Here is a 23,323-nt window from a genome sequence, read left to right as displayed (position 1 = left end):
GAGCCTGTTCCTCCCCATCCAGACCCATACAGCTTCCAAACACTGGGACAGCACGTCGATGGCTTCGTTGGGATGGCCTGGGGTGGAAAAGTACAGCTGCGTGTCATCAGCGTACAGATGGTACCTCACCCCAAAACCATTGATGATCTCACCCAGCGGCTTCATATAGATGTTGAACAGGAGAGGCGAGAGAATCGACCCCTGCGGTACCCCACATGTGAGGGGCCTCGCGGTCGATCTCTGCCCTACTGCCAACACCGTCTGCAACTGGTCAGAGAGATAGGAGGAGAACCACCGATAAACGGTGCCTCCCACTCCCAAACTCCCTAACCGGTGCAGCAGGATACCATGGTCGATGGTATCAAAAGCCGCTGAGAGGTCTAATAGGACCAGGGCAGAGGAACAACCCCTGTCCCTGGCCCTCCAGAGATCATCCACCAACGCGACCAAAGCCGTCTCCGTACTGTACCCGGGTCGGAAGCCAGACTGGAACGGGTCTAGATAGACAGATTCCTCCAGGTGTTGGGGTAGTTGACGTGCCACCACACTCTCTACAACCTTCGCCACAAAGCGAAGGTTGGAGACAGGACAATAATTTCCTAAAACAGCCGGGTCCAGGGAGGGCTTCTTGAGGAGGGGCCTCACCACCGCCTCTTTCAAGGCGGCGGGGAAAACACCCTCGCCTTTTAGACCAATCGGATACAAAATCAAGGTCTTTTGAAGGGTAGAAGTATTGTTGGTGGTGTAAATAGTTTGACATCGTCAGCAAAGAGAACACAATAACTTGAGATAAGGTCACAGAGATCATTTATGTATAGTATGAAGAGCATTGGTCCAAGAATGCTGCCTTGGGGAACGCCACTTTTGACAGGAACAGGATTTGATAGAGCATTGCCAATTTTGACCACTTGTTGTCTGTTTGACAGGAAGGCAGTTATCCAATTGTGAAGAGGTCCTGAAATGCCGTAGGATTTCAGTTTTAGGAGAAGTTTATCATATACTACTGAGTCAAAAGCTTTGCAGAAGTCTATGTAGATTGCATCTATTGCTTTGCCTTGATCAAGATTAATAGTCCATATGTTTTTGCAGTGGAGAAGTTGTAAATTACATGATAATTTTTTTCTGAAACCAAATTGTTTATTAGAGAGTAGGTTGTTTGTTTCTAGGTGGAGGGTAATAGATTGGTTGATGATAGATTCCATTACTTTGCAGGTGACACAGCATAGAGAGATTGGTCTGTAATTTTCAACTAGGCTGGGATCTCCTTTTTTGAAGATAGGGATGACTGTGGCTAGAGACCAAAGTTTGGGAAGGGAACTGGTTGTGAATGCTTTTTTGAAGATTATGCTTAGGGGTTCTGCTATATTAGTGGAAAGTTTTTTTAAGAATTATGCACATAGCCCACCAGGTCCAGTAGATAGGGATGGTTTCAGTTTGCGAAGAGCTTTTTCAACATTATCTTCTGTGAAGCCTGTATGTGTTAGATCGTTATACTCATTGTTGGTACGATTGGGGAATGTCGGGTATAAGCCATTACTGTTAAAAAAGACTGAGCCAAAGAATGTGTTACAGAGGTTTGCTTTAACTGTTTCATCAATACATTTTTTACCATTAGATTTTTTTAGTGGTGGGATGGATCTTGATTCTTTAAGTTTATTGTTCACAAAATTATAAAAAGTACGATTGGAATTTGTGCGTAGAAGGTCTTCTTGCTTGGTGTGGTAAATGGTGCATTCAGTTTTTATTTGGTTGCAAATATTTCTGTAGCAGTTTTTGAAGTTTGCTACATAGCCCTTTTTGTTTCTTCTCCAGAGGGATTTTTTTTTGGATTGAAACTTTTTTATTGATATGGGTAATTTGTTTTTTTTTATTTTGGTGGTGATTTGTGGTACGTATAGTTTGATGATTCTATTGATTTCAAGTAGGAAGACTCTATAGTGGTCTTCAGCAGTGATACAGGTTGAGAATAGATTTTGCCAGTCAAGAGGTCATTGTTGGCTTTTTTAAAATTGTAGTTAGGAGTACTATTATTATGATGATTTATGTGAGGGCATATATTGAGACCAAAGTCTATCATGCAGTGGTCACTGTTGGAAAAGGGTACTTTTATTTGTACTTTTATTTGTAGTCCATAAATTGAGTTCATGTTATTGCAAAAGATGAGGTCAAGGCAGTTGTTGAGTCTTGTATTGTTAGTTACTAGTTGTTCAAGACCTAGGTTGGTAACGGCGTTGTATAGTGTAGTATGGATTGGATCGGTTGTACATTCATTTGTTATCCAGTTAATAGAAGGTAGAATTAGGTCACCCAGGAAGATGAGAGGATATGGATTCTTCCTTTCCTTGGTACCCAAGTGGATGAATTTCCAATTGGATGCCAAGGAAAGGAAAAGAAAGGGGAGGAAGAGTAAGTCATGTCATATGAGTCATAAAGACATTGTGTAAATGATATGACTGATGTAATTTGCATTAGCTATAGACTTCATGATAAGCACAATGTCATTGTAGCTTATTCATTTTACTGGATCTTTTTCTCAACTCCTCTTTTTTAGCTCAGATCACCTAGATTTTAGATCACTTACTCTATACATTAAAGATAATATGTTTTTTAAGTAGTTAGCTCTTGAAAATTAATAATGTGCTCAGTCATAGTAAAATTATGAAAAATCATGTTGCAACCCATTTTGGAAGCAATTATAGAAAAATTAGAGACTAGCAATAGTTTCATGGTTTATACAGATGACCTAATTTGGAATGAAATGCAAGATAGATATAGTATTTAGGATTAAGTCAAATTATAAATTAAAATTTAAATCACAACTTGCAAAAAAAAATAATGGGGAAACATAACGATTCCCAGGAATGTACCCATACATTGTCATGAGAAAATAGAAAATTCAAGGTACCCTTCTGTGCTCATCCTGACTCATTCTAATAACCTTAAACTTTGCTTAATGGATTCTAAATTGGAGAACTTGTCTATTGATTAAATATGCAATTCCTACAACTATATTAAGATGTTGTATCATTTTGTAGACAAAGGGTTGAGTGATAGGTCTTGATAATAGTCAATTCTTATCGAAGTCTTTGGCTGTCACATACGTAATTGTTCCCACTCTGGAGATTTTATTCTAATTTTCAGAATTTTCATTTATGCTACTCCAGTGGTATTTAATTCAAGTCCTTCACCTCTTTGAAAGGTAGCATCATTATAATGCAAACAGCAATACCTTGTAAGCTAATTACATGGAAGACACCAGAAAATACCTCAAGAATAAATCAGAAGCAGTAACAGTTGTCAGCATTGTCAGTGTGATATTTCTATCTGGTATACACGTTCATGACACTTCATATGATATACATTATAATATATTTCAAGTGAACAGAAGAAATGTTACTACTTTACAGAGAAGACAGTTAAACCTAAATTATAGTATTCAACATAACACAGATTTATCCAATAAACAACATACAATTTTACTTTATCACTATATGGCACTTGCGAATTAAGTGTTTAATAAAGAATCTTGGAACAGCCAATACTAAACTGTTATAACTGTTTTAATCCTTAGTTTGAATTACTTATCAATAATTATTTAAGTCATAATTCAAAATAAGATTCAAATGAGTATTATGCCAGATCAGACATATGTATGTACATTTTATAAGTTATTGTTGCTGTAGCAATGGAAGCTATGGGAGGTATTTGAAAATAAGTTTCCAAGATTAAGGAAATAGTTGATGTTTAGAGTCCAAATTTCTAAACAACGTTTATGAAGTTCTAGGGATTTCTAATCGAGATTTCAATAGGTAGTATTTATCAAAACTCTGTGTGTACTTTAGTACAATTATGCTATAATGCTTGTTGTTTTTTTTAGTGCAATATAATTAGTATTGCTCTACAACTATCAATATCCAACTATCAGCTTTATCAGCATTACGTAACAAATATTTAGAAATTGAAAGAACATGATAATTTTTCACCTGTCATAGTCTTGGCAGATTTCTCCAACAGCAACTAGTGCCTTCAAGTATTCATTTGGTTGATATGGATGAATATAGTGGAGAGAACAGCTGTTCCGAGGATCACCATTTGAGGCTGTAAAATCTATAGCCACCTAGAAAAAAAACCCCAAAAGAGTCATATATATCTTATTATGCTTGTAGCTATACAGGTAGTCCTCAACTTACAACAGTTCATTTAGTGACAACTTGATGTTATAACGGCATTGGAAAAGTGACTTACGACCATTTTTCACACTTATAACCATTGCAGCATCCCCATAGTCATATGATAAAAATTCAGCCATTTGGCAACTGATATTTATGATAGTTGCAGTGTCCTGCAACTTTTGTGATCACCTTTTGTGACCTTCGGACAAGCAAAGTCAAGGAAAGTCAGATTCACTTAACAACTGTATTACTAACATAACAACTGCAGTGATTCACTTAACAGCTGTGGGAAGAAAGCTTGTAAAAAGAGGAAAAATAACTTAACAACTGTCTTGCTTAACAACAGAAATGTTAGGGTTCCAAGTAACACCCCTAATGAAAGAAGACTCTGAGGTTAGAAGTTCCTCAAAGTTCCATTTTATTAGAGATGTCATATTGGCACATCTGGAAAAACCCGAATCTGAAAGCTTCCAGGTTTTCCCCACTCAAAAGAAAGTCCATGTCCAAGACCCAGACCCAGCACCCACATGTTCGTCACATGGTCCAATCAATGCACCATCCCAACTGGAGATGCCTCCCAATCACGCCATTCCAGGTGCAGGTAGAACGTCCTTGACTCCCAGAGAAAAGAATGTTATTATGGGTAGATATCTCTGCAACTCCATGCAATCGCCCCTCCCAGTTTCCCACAGCATTAAGTGTGGCAGCCCTGAAAATCCAAGGAAAAAGATGGCCTTCAAGACTGACTGACTGCCCCCCCCCTCAACCAATCGTGTCCTGCAATCAGAGGAAAATAGAGAGTTAATTCAATATTCCCTAACAACCTCCCCCACCACCAGGGGACCCCTTTGGTTTATTAGGGAATTTGTCATGGAATTGCTTCACTAATCTCTGCCTTTACATCCCAGCTTTTAACCCAAGTAGCTTCAGACAAAGAGTACCCTTTCCAATGAACTAGATACCATAATCAACCTCTATACAATCTAGAGTCTAGGATTTTCTCAACCTCATAATGGGTTTCCACTTGCACCACTATAGGTTTGGGTGCCGGTTAGGTCTGTGGTCTCAACTTTGACCTGACTGCCGGCTTTAGCAAACTGCAGTGAAAGACAGGATGCAGTTTCCCTAATATGCTTCGGAGGCTAAGCTGAATTGTCACTGGGTTAATTACTTTCACTTTTGGGAAGGGTCCTAAAAACTTAGGCTCCAGCTTTTTACTGAGCAACTTCAATTTAATGTATTCAGTTAATAGTTAAAGCCGATCTCTACATGGAAGGGGGACTGGAGAGATCGATGTCTGTCCACTTGTTTTTTATATGCCTCAGCGACTTCTGCCATCACTTTTTTGGTGTCTTCCTATCCCTTCTTTAGCAATTCCATCCACTCGGTTAGAGTCATCAAGGAGGGTGGATCTCTGGGCAGCTCAGCCATGGGGACAAAGTCTATGCCACTGGTGACCTGAAAGGGGATCAAGCCGGTACTGCTATGTACGGGGTTGTTGTAAGCCACTTCTGCGAACGGCAGTAGGTCTGCCCAGTTCTCTTGCTGGTAATCCACATAACATCTTATATATTGCTTTACCATTGCGTTCGCTCCTTCTGCGGCTCCTTTCATATTCGGATGGAAAGCCAGGCTAAATCCCTGAGTAGACTTGACCTATTTCAGGAACTCCCTCCAGAATGTAGTGGTGAATTGGACGCCTCGGTCTGAGTTTATCCAGTGGAGTACTCCATGTAGCTGGTAAATCTGTTTGATAAACATTTTTGCCAATTTCTTGTCTGAGGGTAATCCTGAGCAAGCATTGAAGTGGGTTTGCTTGTGGGATGGTGAAAACAAGCCCACTTGTTTTCACCATCCAAATAAATATTTCCTCCACTCTCTGGGAGCTTGACTATAAAGTCCATTCTGAATTCCTCCCAGGGCCGGCTGGGGTTAGCCATTTGTTGAGTGGCACAGCTCCTTATGTAATCCTCTGCATCAGCCTTCATCCTTGGCCACCAAAACTATCTTCTGGCCAGGTGCAGAGTTTTCAAGAAACTGAAATGGCCTGCCAGTCGTGAGTCATGACTGTGCTGTAAGACTTCCAGCCTCAAGCTGGTGGGGACATACAGTTTGGACCCCTTCCAAGCCAGTCCATCTCTCATGGTCAAGACATCTTTGTTATCTGTGAGCCACTGGTCAGCTGGGAGTGCTGCTTTCAGTGTGGTTATCAGTTTGTCCCGTACAGGATCAGGTTGGTGTCTGGGTTGGCCCCTAGTGTTAACTTGTGTTGCAAGTTGTGAGGGGGGGGATGATGGCGTGGACAATTTCCTCCCTCTGACTGTTGAACTGTGGCTTTCTCAATAATGCATTAGCCAGTAGATTCTTCCCCCACGGATGTATTTTAACTTGAAGTTAAACCATATTTTGACAATTCCGTGTAGAGCTTTGCAGCTATTAGTTTTTACAGCACTTGCTGCACGAGCTTTACATGCTCCTCTATAGTCTCACTGAATATGAGAATATCTAGGTAAACTAGGACCCCTTTATACAGGTGCTCATACAGCACCTCATTAATTAGCTGCATGAAGACTGTGGGGGCCAAATGGCATGACTTTGAATTGGAAACTGCCAAGCAGGCAGTTAAAAGCAGTCTTCCATTCGTCCCTCTCTTTTATCTGTATGTAGTAATAGGCTTCTCTTAGGTGCAGCTTGGTGAACACCTTGCCCTTCACTAAGTGGTTTAGTATATCCTTCATGAGGGAGGGGAGGTAGGTAGTCTCCATGCATATGGAATTAATTTTGTGAAAATCCATGCAGAGCCTCATCCCCCCCCCATCTTTTTTTTCTTTAAATAGTACAGGGGCTGCCACCCGGGATTGGCAGATAAAACCCTGTGTTAAATTGGTGTCAATGTATTTTCTTAACTCAGCCATCTCTTTTGGGGTCATCGAGTACATCTTTGGTGTAGGCAGCTTTGCTCTCAACACGAACTCAATCGTGCAATCTGTTGGGCGGTGAGTGGGGAGGAAGTTGCAATCTTGCTCGCTAAAGATGTCTGTTAGGTCTCGATATTTCCCTAGCACCTGTGGGCTGCCGGGAAGTCCGTCTGTGGTGCTGCCTTATTTTCCTGCTTGCTGGGGTTACAAGGGTTCATTGCCCTTTGGCACCTGTCTGGTTTGATGGGCGGCAGTAGGCCAATGTCTATTCTTAGCTTTCAATAGCTGTCTTCCCACATGATGGGTTGGTCCCCATTTGTCTAGTCAAGCGAGACCCAATATGAATGACTCAGTCATTTTGGGGGCTATGATGAATCGGATGAGTACTTGGTGGCACCCCATTTCCAGTCTAACAAGTTCTGTGGCCAAGGTGGCAGAGGCTCCACCTATCGACTTGCTCCACCCATCGACTTGCTCAAAACAGATGGGTACACTAGGGTCTCATGCCTATCCCTAACTGACGTATCCCTAGAACACAAGGGAGCAGTGGCAAAGAGGACCCAATGGTAAGCGAAGCCATCTGCCCCTTCACTATCAAAACTTTGCCACTGCTCCCTTTGGCGGAGCCTGGAGGAGTTTCTCTGGCTGGAGTTTCCTCATTCCTGGTTGGTAGGAGAGGAACCTCAATAACCTGTTTGGTGATCCTCCCCTTATCTGATGATTTCCTCAGGGTTCTTCTTCCCCAGAGTGCTGAGGGGGTCTGGATCTGAGGGACTGGGGCAGGGGCCAGGCGCTTGGATACCCTGTACCCATGGTGACCACATTGGTAGTACTTGATTATTCAGGATGACATAGGCTGTGGTGCTTCAGTTGGCTTGACCAGGACTCAGCAGCCCAGAGTCCTCTTTGCTGGTTTCTCTTAAGTCAGCTTCCGATGGAGTGCATCTCCAGATCCATGGCCACAGCTATGTTGTACCAGGCTTGTATATGTTCCGGTACTCCTCTGATGCTGCAGGGTTGTCTGAGGTCTGGGTCCAGGGCTTCTTTGAAGTGGTAGACGAGGAAGCGTTCAGGCCAGTCTCTCAGTTTTTGGGCCAACCTCCGGAATTCCCACAGTAAGTTTTTCGGGGACTAGCCCGCTTGCTTCAATGCTTTGATCTGAGCTTTGGCTTCTTGGTGGTGGGCTGTGTCCTTAAACCGGGCTCAGAGCAATTGGACAAACTCATCAGCATCCTCTATCTTCGGGTCTCCTTCATTCTGCAGTTCAGCAATCCATTCCTCCACTTCCCCTTCATTCATGCCATCTGTGATTGCTGAAATAATGTCCCGATTGGTCTGATATTGGTCCCCATGGCGATCAATGTGAGATCAAATCCGATTGAGGAAATAAGCCAGCTTCCCTGGGATCCTGTCGAACATCGCTCTAAACCGTGGAGAAGGAGTGGCTGGCAGTGCTGGTTGCGAGGATGGTGCTGGCTGTGGGGTTGATGCCGGCTATATGATGCCAGTGCCAGAGCTGGTGTCCAGAAATGCACTAACAAGGGAGATCAGAGCAGCAAAAAGAAGCTACTCTGAAAAGCTAAAGAATCAGTTTTCAGCAAATGAACCAGCAAACATGTGGAAAACTCTTAAAAATATCATCGGCTATGGCAAACCTCCTTCCCAGGCTGAAGGTAATCAACAACTGGCAGATGACCTGAATGAGTTTTACTGCAGGTTTGAAAGGAAACTACAGCCACCTATCTCCACAACCACCATCTCAAACACACCAACAACAGCCAAGCCTCCTACAACTGATCCCATTTCATTGGGTTCACAACCTCTAGTGATCACAGAAAAGGAAGTGCAGGACCTATTTCACAGACAAAAGCCAGAAAAAGCTCCAGGCCCAGACAAGATAACTCCTTCTTGCTTAAAAGTCTGTGCTGACCAATTGGCCCCCATCTTCATCCATATTTTCAATAAATCGCTAGAGATGTGCTATGTTCCTTCTTGCTTCAAACGCTCTAACATCATCCCAGTGCCGAAGAAGCCCAACATCAAGGAACTGAATGACTACAGACCAGTTGCTCTAACATCTGTAGTCATGAAAACCTTTGAAAAGCTAGTGCTTTCCTACTTGTAAACCATCACGGAACCGCTGTTAGACTCCTTGCAATTTGCATACCGAGCAAACAGATAAACAGATGATGCTGTTAATATGGCTCTGCACTACATCTGTTGTGTCTTGCCTGCACTTACCGCAGCCGGGGTCTGCTTATCTGCTTCCGAACGCTGAAGAATGTCCTCCCGGCCCCAGCCCTGACTCCATGCCCAGACAGGCTGAAGAAGAGCAAGTATCTCCAGCCCCCAGCTCTGGCTCCATGCCCAGGCAAACGGAGCAACTAGACCCCTCCCCCTCCTCCACAGCATGTGAGCCTGAGGAAGGTCAATTACCAACAGCTGCCGATTGGAGTGACCCTCGCGTCAGAAGACTTGATAGGCGGAGGCAACAGAAGGAAGGGAGGGGCAGGCCTGGATAAGTGCTGAGTCATGGAGCCACACCCCATGGCCTATATAAAGGATCTGCTTTCTGGCATTCTCTGAGTCAGGCAAAGTCTAAACATATCTTGCTGAAGTCACTTTCTGGTCTCCTGCCTGCCCTGAGGACTTTGCTAGGACTTTGGCAGAACTGCAGAGGCACACCTGATTCGGATTTCCCTGACCCGGCCGTCAGCGGAGGAGTGGGACACGACAACATCCTACAGCATCTTGAGTCTCCAAAGACCTATGCAAGGGTCCTTTTTGTAGACTTTAGTTCAGCATTCAATACCATCATTCCAGACATTCTTCTAACTAAGCTAAACCAGCTACAGGTACCGGAACAAACTTGTAAGTGGATCACAAGCTTCCTAACAAACAGGAAGCAGCAGGTGAAGCTAAGCAAGATCACATCAAATACCTGTACAATTAGCACAGGGCCCCCCCAAAGCTGTGTGCTCTCCCCACTTCTCTTCTCTCTGTATACCAATGACTGCATCTCCAATGATCCATCTGTTAAGCTACTGAAGTTTGCAGATGACACAACAGTGATTGGTCTCATTTGAGACAATGATGAATCCGCATATAGACGAGAGGTCGAACGACTAGCCTTGTGGTGCAACCAAAACAATCTGGAACTGAACACACTCAAAACCGTAGAAATGGTGGTAGACTTTAGGAGAAACCCTTCCATATTTCCACCTCTCACAATACTAGACAACACAGTATCAACAGCAGAAACCTTCAAATTTCTAGGTTCTATCATATTGCAAGATCTAAAATGGACAGCTAACATCAAAAACATCATTAAAAAAGGACAGCAAAGAATGTTCTTTCTGTGCCAACTCAGTAAGCTCAAACTGCCCAAGGAGCTGCTGATTCAGTTCTATAGAGGAATTATTGAGTCTGTCATTTGCACCTCTATAACTGTCTGGTTCAGTTCTGCAATTCAACAAGAAAGACACAGACTTCAGAGGATAATTGGAACTGCAGAAAAAATAATTGCTACCAACCTGCCTTCCATTGAGGACCTATATACTGCACGAATCAAGAAGAGGGCCGTGAAAATATTTACAGACTCCTCGCATCCTGGACATAAACTGTTTCAACTCCTACCCTCAAAACGACGCTATAGAGCACTGCACACCAGAACAGCTAGACACAAGAACAGTTTTTTCCCAAAGGCCATCACTCTGCTAAACAAATAATTCCATCAACAATGTCAAACTATTTACTGAATCTGCACTACTATTAATCTTCTCATAGTTCCCATCACCAATCTCTTTCCATTTATGGCTGTATGACTATAACTTGTTGCTGGCAATCCTTATGATTTATATTGATATATTGACCATCAATTGTGTTGTAAATGTTGTACCTTGATGAATGTATCTTTTCTTTTATGTACACTCAGAGCATATGCACCAAGACAAATTCCTTGTGTGTCCAATCACACTTGGCCAATAAAAATTCTATTCTATTCTATTTATTTTGTGCTACATTTCCTAACCAACTATTGGTTATAAAACCAATTCCTTTATAATGTGCTGCATTTAGAAAAATCGAACATAAGGATTTTTTCTTATATAATAGAATATAATATTATTTTCTATATTATAGATTGTTTCTTATATTATAGATATGTATATTTTTATCTAACCTTTCCAGTAAAATACCTAGGCAGCTTACAGGAAAGCAAAGAAACCCATCAACCCACCAAACAAAAAACAATTCACAATATAATGACCATTAAAACCAATGCACATTTTAAAGTGCTGGTAGCTAAAAGTAAAGTAATTGAGATGATGTAAAGAACAGAAATCATGGACTTTTTATCCTTATTAAGTGCTTTTCAGTTAGATCATATTTCTGTATTGAATTTAATATTTAATATTTTCTTTTTATACTAGGTTATGCTGTAAAACTCTTTGGCCATGAAATAACACAATCAATATTGTGTAAAATAGCCTTCCCTAACAGAACAAATGAGAAATTAAGATTTTTATATCAGCCATAGTTCTTAATGGAGAGATAGAAATCATAAATAAAAAACCAAATTAATTAATTAATTAATTAATTAATTTGTTTATGACTTCTGTCTCTCCATTAGGATTAATTTTATGTGTTAGATTTATATTTCAGCTTTCCTCCAAAAGTTCAAAGATATGTGTATATGTTTATACATGAATTAACCATTTCTCCATTTTATCTAACAACCGGGCTTGCAAAACAAGTTATTTTTATTTATCTCTTTGCTGCCATTTAATGGTCACTTGGAGGTTTGCTTCTCCCATATCAGGGGTGGGTTCTAATTTTTTTTACTACTGGTTCTGTGGGTGTGGCTTATTTTATATCCATGGCTTGATGGTTATGTGAAAGTGGGTGTGGCTTGATGGTCATATGACTAGGTAGGCGTGGCCAAATCAATGTCTCTCATGTCAAGGGGCCCCTCGCCTGGCCCCTCCCCTCCCAGCCATTCCTTGTCACACCCAGCCTCAACGTATCTATAGTTCTGCAAAAATGTTGTTCACCTTTTTTCAACTTTATTATCTACATACTATAGATCAGGGGTCTCCAAACCTGGCCACTTTAAGACTTATGGACTTCAACTCCCAGAATTCCTCAGCCAGCTTTGCTGTCTTAAAGTCTTAAAGTGGCCAAGGTTAGAAACCTCTGCTATAGATGCACTTTCATGGACCACTGAAAGGAGGAAATGGCTCACATGCTTTGCCCAAGAGTGTGATAGGCAACAGTCTTTTAAGGGGCTGCTAGAAAGAAGGGGGGAGGGAAGTATTTTCCAAAGCACCAGAAGGCAAAACAAGAAGCAATGGATGGAAACTCAACAAAGAGAGAAGCAACCTAAAACTAAGGACAAACTTCCTGACAGTGTGAACCTGTATAGGTTTCAGTCATAATTTCACATGTAAAATAGCCATTCATGTAATACAACCTGCATATTGTTCAAAACAATCATTAGTATTATGGCTGATGTTTGACAGCAAGCCTAAAATCCCTATTCCCTCCCCACTCCAGGGGAAGGTTACTTCAAAATCCCCATTTCCACCCCACCCCACCCCACTAATCTGTTCTGGGAAGGAATCAAACTCTCCCTTCTTCATTTCCCAAATAAAATATCCCAGATAATTAAGGAATAATCAAGCTGCTAGCGAGGAACCTGCCTGGAATTCCACATTCCTGCCAGCTGCATAAAGGAAACTTTGTAAGCAGAAAACAGCTACCAGTGCTTACAGATAATATAAAGTGGAAGCTGGAAGTTCAGCTCCATTTACAAGCAGACAGAAAACTCATTCAAGACAGGATACTTCACAATGGAAATCGCCCAAACCTTTTTAGAAACACAAAGCCCATATTGCACAAACCCCAAAATTTTAAAAACATTGAACCATATAAGAGTTCCTCCTCTTATCCAATTTGTTGTTCAGCTGATCCAGAAAGGAGCTTCTAGCCACTCTGTCAATTTAAAAAGACAGCATTTCCCACCCCACTTCTTCTTTGCCAAGCGACCTCCTGACTGAGAAGCCAGTTGGGAGGCTTCTTGGCTTCTCAATTTAAAGGAACGGTGTCTTGTTTTTTTCCCCTCTTCTTCGACAAGCGAGTCTTGATTTTTTCCTTCTAGCTGATCAGCTGGGAGTTGGGAGGCAGCAATAAATTGGGGGCAAGGCCAGGCAGAATTTTTACTACCAGTTCTCCAAACTACTCAAAATGTTTACTACCAGTTCTTGCAAACTGGGGAGAAACGGTAGCAACCCACTACTTCCCCATATAACAGCTTCACTTTCCAGATGTCTTGTGAGAAAACAAACTTGTACAAGAAAAGTGCTTGTGGTAAGGAATGGTTTTAGAGACTTGATGAATATTCATATAACATTACTATTTATTATTATTATTAGTGGGAGATGAACTTAGTTATAAAAAAAGCTACCCCAAAACACTGCCCTTTTGCTTATACTTAGATATTTCGATGGACCTCTAAAGTACAGGATGTATTTGAATTCATGCTCAGATTAAGTTTATAGACACAGATCTATTAATATAAAAATTTATTCTTGTTTTCTCACATATCATTTTGACTTTAACAGCTGATAAAGGAGGGGGAATATTTTTTCCTCCGCTATGGTTGAACTGTTGGGAATTGAATACTCTTCTTCTAAATCTGATACTCAAAAGAGTTTTCCTCTGATTTTTTTTTCTTTTAGGTTCTTGCTAAAAACGATAAGCTGATACAGTAATATGAGTGAATTTTTTCTCTCTGTCTCTCATTATGCTTCATTTTCTGTTACATAATTTTAAACTAAATATTTTACATCATTATATTTTACATGCTTTGTATTTTTTAAAGTATTGAGAATTGTTCCACACACAGTATAATGCATTGTACAATTGGATTAAACTGTTAATCAAAATACTAAATCACTTGAAAATTTATCATTCTTATCTTTTGCTTTTCTTGTTTACATTTGTTTACAGATATCTAAAAGGCACACCTAGATTATAGGGGAAATTTTACAGGGCCTTTGATGCAATCTGGAATATTCAACCTCTCTCCCTGGGTTAGTTTTAACTTTGTTTACAGTCAAAGACCAAAGAGGAAGAAAATATATAGTAATCATCATCATCATAAGGAATAAAAAGTAAAAGATTAGAGAAAATGATCTAATATGGTTGATATTTTCCATATGAACTTTTAAATTAAAAGTTAAGGCAAAAAAAACCCCACACACCTGTTCTTACTCTGCTAGGGAATATATTAAAAAGAACTGAGGCAAATTTTAAATATTAGACAGAAAAAACTAATTAGCCTGGTTAAACAAATCTAAGCAGAACTATCTTCAACCAGGTAGGTTATCACTGAGAAATCAATTGAAAAAGAGGGGGGGAATCATTGGGGCCAGGAAAGTAGTTAAATTACATGATCTCTATTAAACAAAATCAAAGAGGAATTTTACAGAAGACCAAGAAACATTTAAACCCTTAGCACAATTTAAGACATATCCGATATTTTCCAAGCAATATGCAAGTACATTTTAAAATAAACATACTCCAATACAGTTGTGTTTCTTTGTTTTACTGTTATAATCAAGCTTATGGCAGTAGAACAAATAAAATACAATGTTTTTTTCCATTACATTCATTTCCTTAATTATAAGACTGAAGCACTGAGAATTTAATCGAATACCTCACTCTCAGGTGCTCTATCTAGAATACAACCATGGCAAAATAAAATATTTTTCACTGTATTTGATGTTGTTGTTGATAGTTGCGAAGTTATGTCCAACCCATCGTGACCCCATGGACAACGTTCTTCCAGGCCTTCCTGTCCTCTACCATCCCCCAGAGTCCATTTAAGCTCACGCTGACAGCTTCAGTGACTCCATCCAGCCACTTCATTCTCTGCCATCCCCTTCTTCTTTTGCCCTCAATCTTTCCCAGCATTAGGCACTTCTCCAGTGAGTCCTTCCTTCTCATTAGGTATCCAAAGTATTTGAGTTTCATCTTCAGGATCTGGCCTTCTAAGGAGCAGTCAGGGTTGATCTCCTCTAGGACTGACTGGTTTGATCGCCTTGCAGTCCAAGGGACTCGCAGGAGTCTTCTCCAGCACCGCAGTTCAAAGGCCTCAATTCTTTGGCGCTCAGCCTTATGGTCCAACTTTCACAGCCATACATTGCAACTGGGAAAACCATAGCCTTGACTATACGCACTTTTGTTGGCAGAGTGATGTCTCTGCTTTTCAGTATGCTAGATTTGTCAGTCTAGATGTGCCATAGCTTTCCTCCCCAGGAGCAAGTGTCTTTTAATTTCTTGGCTTTTTCTTCTTTCGATTTCCACTGTATATATAAATTTAAAATCCAGGCATGTCAGATTGTCATGCTCACCTCCTCCTCAATACTTAATAATTATTGATTGATTATTATAAAACTAATCTCTGGTATTAGACTTTGCATCTCCAAATTATTTTATAAACTAATTAACAGCTAGAAGGAGAACCAGAAGGCAAACTCAAATCACAGTAATAATGATGCAGATTAATTAACACCCAATCCTCAACCCAGACCTCTCATCCACCTCCATCCACCCTTCAATCACTCTGCTTGTCTTCCCTGCTGTTGAGAGAGAAGGATAAAGAGACTCATCCTCATCCTTCAACCTTCATCTTACATCCTATATCTTCCCAACATCCCACATCTTTCCAACACTGCCATCTTGTGGAAAAGAAAATCTTGTGGAAAATAAAATCAGATTATAAAATCTTACCTTGTCACCTATTATCATAAGTCTAATTTCAGTTAAATTAACTGTAAAATACAAACTGAATCATGCCAGGCAGAAATTCCAACAAAAATACAAAACGCTTTCGATCAATAGATGCCACTGCAAATAATGACCAATATAAATCAAAATTATGTCATAATTGTAATAATCCTATATCTGACAACACACAAACCATCGATACAACAATAATATCTCATCAAAATATCACTGAATCCATTCACGCTAACTTAGAAAAAACTATCACTAACTCCATTCAAGCTAACTTAGAAAAAACTATCACTAACTCCATTCTAACAAATCTAGAAAAAACTATCATCAACACCATTCAAACTAATATAGAAAAAAATTACTAGCACATTTTGATACACTCTTCACCAATCTTGAAAAAAAATTTACAGCACAAATGAATGGAATCACAACTGATCAAAAACATTTCCCAGACCAACAAACATTGCCTTCTAAACTAAACCAAAAACATCTACCAATCAACCAAACAAAGTAGCAATACCAGTAAAAGATACAATTGAGAGAGAACAAAAGCATCAAAATGCTATATTATTTGGACTAGATATTACAAATGAACTAGATATTGATAAAATACGCAACATCATTTCAAATTACAAACTATCAACCTTCAACCCTAGTGAAATAACCGAAGTCTCCAGAGATGGACCTGAATTCAAATAAAGTGATGGTTCAGTGGCGCCTAAATTCTGTAGAGTCATATGCAAAAATGAAACCAGCAAAAGAAATTTCATCTATACTATGAACACAATAGCCAGAAACAATCTCAGCTTCAACAAACTCAGAGCTAGACCAGACCTATCATTCCTACAACGTATTAGATCCCGTGAGCTTCGTTCTGAACTCAAATGACGACAAGAAGAAGGTGAAACCAACCTTTACATTGACTACCGTGCTGACTGCATAAAAAGAAAATCCTACAATCAAATAGCCATCACTCAACCTCACTTCAATCAAAACATCAAACAATCCATCAATCAAGGCATCCATCCACCTGTCAATCGAAACATCCAACCACCCGTTCAATCAACTATAGAACAACCAACAAACACCCTACTACCCATACAAAACCTCCAATCATCCAATGAACAACCACTCAATGCTCATCCAACCTTCCTTCAACCACCTGTTGCTCATAATCCTCAATCAACTATCAATCAAAACTAGGTATGCACGCCCCTTATCTCTTCTACACCAAACACTGCAGGTCTCAAATGTAAATTAATAAATGCAAGAAGTATTGTAAACAAATTATCTGAATTTATCCTATTGTTAAACAATGGTACATTTGATATTATATTTGTTTGTGAAACATGGCTAAACTCATCCCTCCCTAACTCCATTATTTCAAACAAAGAATATCAAGTTTTTCGATCAATCGTGAAAACCGCAGAGGTGGTGGAGTGGCTATCTTTTATAAAAAATCACTGAACCTAAAAAATATTCAAGTTGCACATAAACTTTCTCTTCCTGAAACTATTGTATGCGACCTGTCCATTAACATCACACTTAGATTCTTACTATGCTACAGAGCACCTGACTACGACATCGATCACGCAAATAAGTTAACCACACTGCTAACATGGGCTACCTCTTGCCCATATCCTCTCATCTTCCTGGGTGACCTAAATCTACCTTTTATTAACTGGATAACAAATGAATGTACAACTGAACCAATCCATACTACACTATACAACACCGTTACAGACCTAGGTCTCGAACAACTAGTAAATAACAATACAAGACTCAACAACTGCCTTGACCTCATTTTTTGCAATAACACAAACTTAATTTATGGAGTACAAATAAAAGAACCCTTTTCTAGCAGTGACCACCGCATGATAAACTTTTGTCTCAATATATGTCCTCACATAAATCATCATAATAATAGTACTCCTAACTACAATTTCAAAAAAGCCAGCTATGACCTTATAAACAACAACCTCTCATATCTTGACTAGCAAAATCTATTCTCAACCTGTATAACTGCTGAAGACCACTACAGAGTTTTCCTATTTGAAATCAATAGAATCATCAAACAATACGTACCACAAATCACCACCAAAATAAAATAAAAAACAAATTACCCATATCAATAAAGAAGCTTCAATCCAAAAAAAAAAAAATCCCTCTGGAAAAGAAACAAAAAAGGCCATGTAGCAAACTTCAAAAACCGCTACAGAAATATTTGCAACCAAATAAAAACTGAATGCACCATTTACCACACAAAGCAAGAAGAAGATCTTCTGCGCACAAATTCCAAACGTGCTTTCTATAATTTTGTTAACAACAAACTTAAAGAATCAAGATCCATCACATCACTAAGAGAATCTAACGGCAATGACTATAACGATGAAACAGTTAAAGCAAACCTCTTTAACACATTTTTTGGCTCAGTCTTTATTAACTCAGTCTTTGTTAACAGTGATGCTCATATCTGACATTCCCCAATCGTACTAATAATGATTACAATGACTTAACTCATATAGACTTCACAGAAGATTATGTTGAAAAAGCTCTTCACAAACTGAAACCATCTTTATCTATTGGACTATGTGCATACTTCTTAAAAAAACTTTCCACTAATATAGCAGAACCCCTAAGCATAATCTTCGATAAAGCTTTCAAGACTGGTTCCCTTCCCAAACTTTGGTCTCTAGCCACAGTCATCCCTATCTTCAAAAAAGGAGATCCCAGCCTAGTTGAAAATTACAGACCAATCTCTCTATGCTGCGTCACCTGCAAAGTAATGGAATCTATCATCAACCAATCCATTACCCTCCACCTAGAAACAAACAACCTACTCTCTCATAAACAATATGGTTTCAGAAAAAAATTATCATGTAACTTACAACTTCTCCACTGCAAAAACATATGGACTACTAATCTTTATCAAGGCAAAGCAATAGATGCAATCTACATAGACTTCTGCAAAGCTTTTGACTCAGTAGTATATGATAAACTTCTCCTAAAACTGAAATCCTACGGCATTTCAGGACCTCTTCACAATTGGATAACTGCTTTCCTGTCAAACAGACAACAAGTGGTCAAAATTGGCAATGCTCTATCAAATCCTGTCCCTGTCAAAAGTGGCGTTCCTCAAGGTAGCGTTCTTGGACCAACGCTCTTCATACTATACATAAATGATCTCTGTGACCATATCTCAAGTTATTGTGTTCTCTTTGCTGACGATGTCAAACTATTTAACACCACCAACAATAGTAATACCCTTCAAAAAGACCTTGATTTTGTATCCAATTGGTCTAAAACTTGGCAATTCCAAATCTCAACCAGCAAATTTCAGTCTTACATATTGGAAAAAAGAACCCAAACACTAAGTACAAGATTGATGGACATTATCCTACAGATGACCCCCACCCTTTCAAGGACCTTGGAGTTTTCATATCAAATGATCTAAGTGCCAAAGCCACTTTGGAGGGCCGGAATAGCTCAGGCTGTTAAGAAGCCTGTTATTAGAACACAGTAGCCTGCAATTACTGCAGGTTCAAGCCCGGCCAAAGGTTGACTCAGCCTTCCATCCTTTATAAGGTAGGTAAAATGAGGACCCAGAACTTAGAACTCCGCCGACTCCGACAAGACCTGTGTTTAACACACAGAATCATCTACTGCAATGTCCTTTCTGTTAAAGACTTCTTCAGCTTCAATAGCAATAATACAAGAGCAAACAACAGATTCAAACTTAATGTCAACCACTTCAATTTTGATTGCAAAAAATATGACTTCAGTAACAGAGTTTTTAATGCTTGGAATACACTACCTGACTCAGTGGTCTCCTTTCCAACTCCTAAAAGCTTTAACCAAAAACTATCTACCATTGATCTCACCCCATTCCTAAGAGACTATAGGGGCATGCATACGTGCACAAATTGCCTACCGTTCATGTCCTATTGTTTCCTTTCAATATATGTTCCTGTATATAATGTTGTGACAAATAAATAAATAAATAAAGATTATAAAACTGATTACAAAAATATTCAACATCACTACATGGTATGTAGATTGTGGTATGTTATAGTTTTATAATACAACTATACTCACACAACATGGAGAAAAATTATAATCTAAGTTCCAGAAATGTCTTTCTGGAACAAAATTCTGCTACTGAAATGATTTACTTTTTTAGCATTGTATTTCTTGCCTATGCTATGGCACACAATTGCTATCTTTTTCCTAAAATCTTCAAATTTCTGAAGTTACAAATAGCACAGGGTATAGATTTTGGATTCCTATTGGAATCAATTACAGGACAAATATTATTCTGGTACAAAAGGAACATCTCTTTTCTTACTCAGACCCTTGGGCTCATTTTAAGATGCTACATCTATTAAATAGATTAGACACATCTATTAGATAGAGCAGTGGTGAAATTCAAAAGTTTCCCCTACTGGATCTGTGGGTGTGGCTTAATGGTTGTGGCCTGGCAGGCATGTGACCTGGTGGGCATGGCTTGGTGGTCATGTTACTTGGTGGGCGTGGTTTGGTGGTCATGTGTCCAGGCAAGTGTGGCTTGGTGGTCATGTGCCCAGATGGGCGTGGCTGCACAACTGACTCACACAGAGTGTAAAAGCAGCTGTACTTCACACAAAATGGCCCCTGCAACAAGCAGGAACCTCACAGTCACAGAGAGCTCAAAATCAAACTATCACACTTTACACATAAATAACACAAAAGCTACACAACTGGCTCACACACAATGGAAAAGCAGCTGGACTTCACACAAAATGGCCCCTGCAACAAGCAGGAACCTCACAGACAATCAGGCACAGCTGATTGTGTCACAACTGATTGGTAGTAAAAAAATGCAAAAAAAAAAGTTTAAAAAAAAGTTCAAACGATTGCCTGGCACAGCTGATTGTTGGAACTTTTTTCTTTTTAAAGCATTTTTTATTAACTGGTTTGGGTGAATGGTAGCATTTTTTACTACCGATTCGGGCAAACCGGTCCAAAACAGTAGCATTTCACCCCTGAGATAGATAGAATGCATTGAAGCTACTCCATTTCCACTGGAATTATTATTATTCAGTATTTAGGAAGCTTCCTTTGTACCTGGGATGATATTCATAAGGATCAGGGTGTTTTCTATGATGGTATTTAGTTTCCAACTTTGTTCTGCATGGTAACTTTGTAAGACTTGTTTCTGCCAAATCTGAGAAGGATAATAAGGTGGCTTTAATATAATTTTCTCAAATCATTTCTTTATTAGGCTTTATGCATTTTTTATTTCTTTTCCTTCCCTCTCATCTATGTAAAGCTAATATTTAATTGCTTTGAGGATGACTCAATATCATAACTTTTAAAATCTTGTATACTCCCAGCTGATGAAAAAATTAAAGCCAAGAGATTACTCATGCAGAATAGTTTGAAAGTTTCTGTATTTACACATATCAAAATTTTGATTTTCCATCAAAATATAATTATGCGGCTTATAGTATTTCAGCTTTATTCAGTTTTATAAAAGAGGTATCAGGAACTGTTCTATATATTCTCTTATAAAATATCTTGATTTTTAAATGAGGGCTGTTATCTGAATGCATCATTGTCTTTAAAAGACACAATTATCCATGAAATATGAAATAGAAATCACAGTTCCTTTGATGGGAGTGAATAAGGAGGGCATATCTGAATTTGTCTTTACTGCTATTAAATTTATATCTTCAAAAGGCAGATAATAGCAGTGGGATTTCAAACCTACAACATATTTTAAAATTATCATCCATGTTCTGGTCAGATTTATGGGAACGTCACTTTTTTCTTGAGTAGAATTAGCAGCAACTGTTTTCTTTATAATGTTTCTATTTGACTCAGGTAAGCTAAGTGAAAATCTGCCCTATAAATTTTATTATCTTAATAATAGGATAAGCTTTTTTTTCTTATCAGTATTGCTAATACAATGCTGTAGAATCATTTAAACAGTCAATTTTTTAAAAATAAAGCTTTCTCTTGAAAGTGACCATAGAATCTTTAAAATGGTTTAAAAAAAACCAAGTGTTTGCTTTTATTTATGATACATTCTTTCTAGCAAGACATGATATGCTTACAAAGGCACATCTTCAGAAGACCCAATTTGATGCTACAAAAGCTCTCATTAGTTTTTCAAATTAGCAGGTTCATCATACTATAGCTTTTTGTTCACAAACCTATGCTTAGCAACTTGGTTCCTCCCCTATCAAACAGCCTTTCCGATCACAGCTGCATTGTATTGTCTGCCCCCTACTTGAACTCATTGAAGACGTAATTAATTTGAAAACAAAAAGAGAGTGGGCTGACTTGCAAAAAAACTTCAGAATTCTGCACCTGTTTCTGCAGAAATACTGCCAGTATAAAATGTAGTCCTTAATCTGGCATCAGACTCCTTGTGAATTATAGTCTCTGTTTTCTTCTCTGAAAATTACCACAAACATTATAACAATTATTGTATTAAATAAAATAAATTATTAGATAACAGAACATGTGAACAATTGCAATGTGTGTGTGTATTTATACATGCACACATGCATACATATATAAATTACATTATATATAAAATGTACTGCAGTCCTTCACATGTTATGGGTAACAAATTCTAATAATTTTATTTAATACAATAATATATATTTAATATTGTATACAGATATGAGTATGATACAGTACTTGGTTAATAGTTTTTAAAGTGAATTCTGAAAATTATATTACCACTGATTTTCATGACACATTAATATTGATTCTAAATCCAAAGGTGCTTTTTTCAAGAGGCAACTGGACTTTCTGGTTTTTCTTTGAAGACCTTTCGCTTCTCATCCAAGAAGCTTCTTCAGCTCTTTGCTTCTTAGATGAGAAATGAAAGGTCTTCAAAAAACCCCCAGAAAGTCCAGTTGCCTCTTGAAAAAAACACCTTTGGGACAACCATGATCTGGATGACTGAGAATCTCCATAGACATTGATTCTAAACATGCTTATTTGGAATTAAATTCCACTGAGTTCAATTGGACTTATCCTAAATTAAAAAACAAAACAAAACATTGAAATTCTTATGACATCTGAATGGTTAATAAATGCCTTAATGGCAAAAATTCCTATGGACCTTTACTAAATTTAATTTATATTTTTTTTGAGAATGTCTCTAGAAAAAATTGATTGCCATATTCATATCCATTATTACAGGATACATTTTCTTCAAATGTTCTTCCAGAAAAAGTGAATTAAATGAATCTTGGGACTGAAAGACCTGTAACTTAGTTTTTTTTGGGGGGGATTGAGGTCAAACATTTTATTGCCAAGTTATTATCTGCTTTATGGAACCAGAAACTTAAACAGGAGGCCATTATTATTTTTTAAAGTCTCTTAAGATTGACATATGGCTTTTAATATTTGAGGAAAATATGTCACTAGGAAAAAGGA

At 38.7% G+C, this 23,323-nt stretch overlaps 1 protein-coding gene across 1 annotated transcript in view; it reads right to left on the bottom strand.

The window, feature by feature from the left end:
* The window catches only part of CPNE4 (copine 4), a 479,775-nt gene that overhangs the window by 17,388 nt on the left and 439,064 nt on the right, over window positions 1-23,323 (bottom strand). Inside the window, exon 11 of the mRNA XM_058181101.1 lies at window positions 3,984-4,117. Within this exon, the coding sequence (XP_058037084.1) occupies window positions 3,984-4,117 (134 nt within the window). The remainder of the gene's footprint in view (window positions 1-3,983; window positions 4,118-23,323) is intronic.

The sequence above is a fragment of the Ahaetulla prasina genome, chromosome 4 (assembly GCF_028640845.1).
Source record: "Ahaetulla prasina isolate Xishuangbanna chromosome 4, ASM2864084v1, whole genome shotgun sequence".
NCBI classification, from domain to species: Eukaryota; Metazoa; Chordata; class Lepidosauria; order Squamata; family Colubridae; genus Ahaetulla; species Ahaetulla prasina.
The sequence above is the reverse complement of the archived record's forward strand: the minus strand, read 5'-3'. Positions and strand labels throughout refer to the sequence as shown.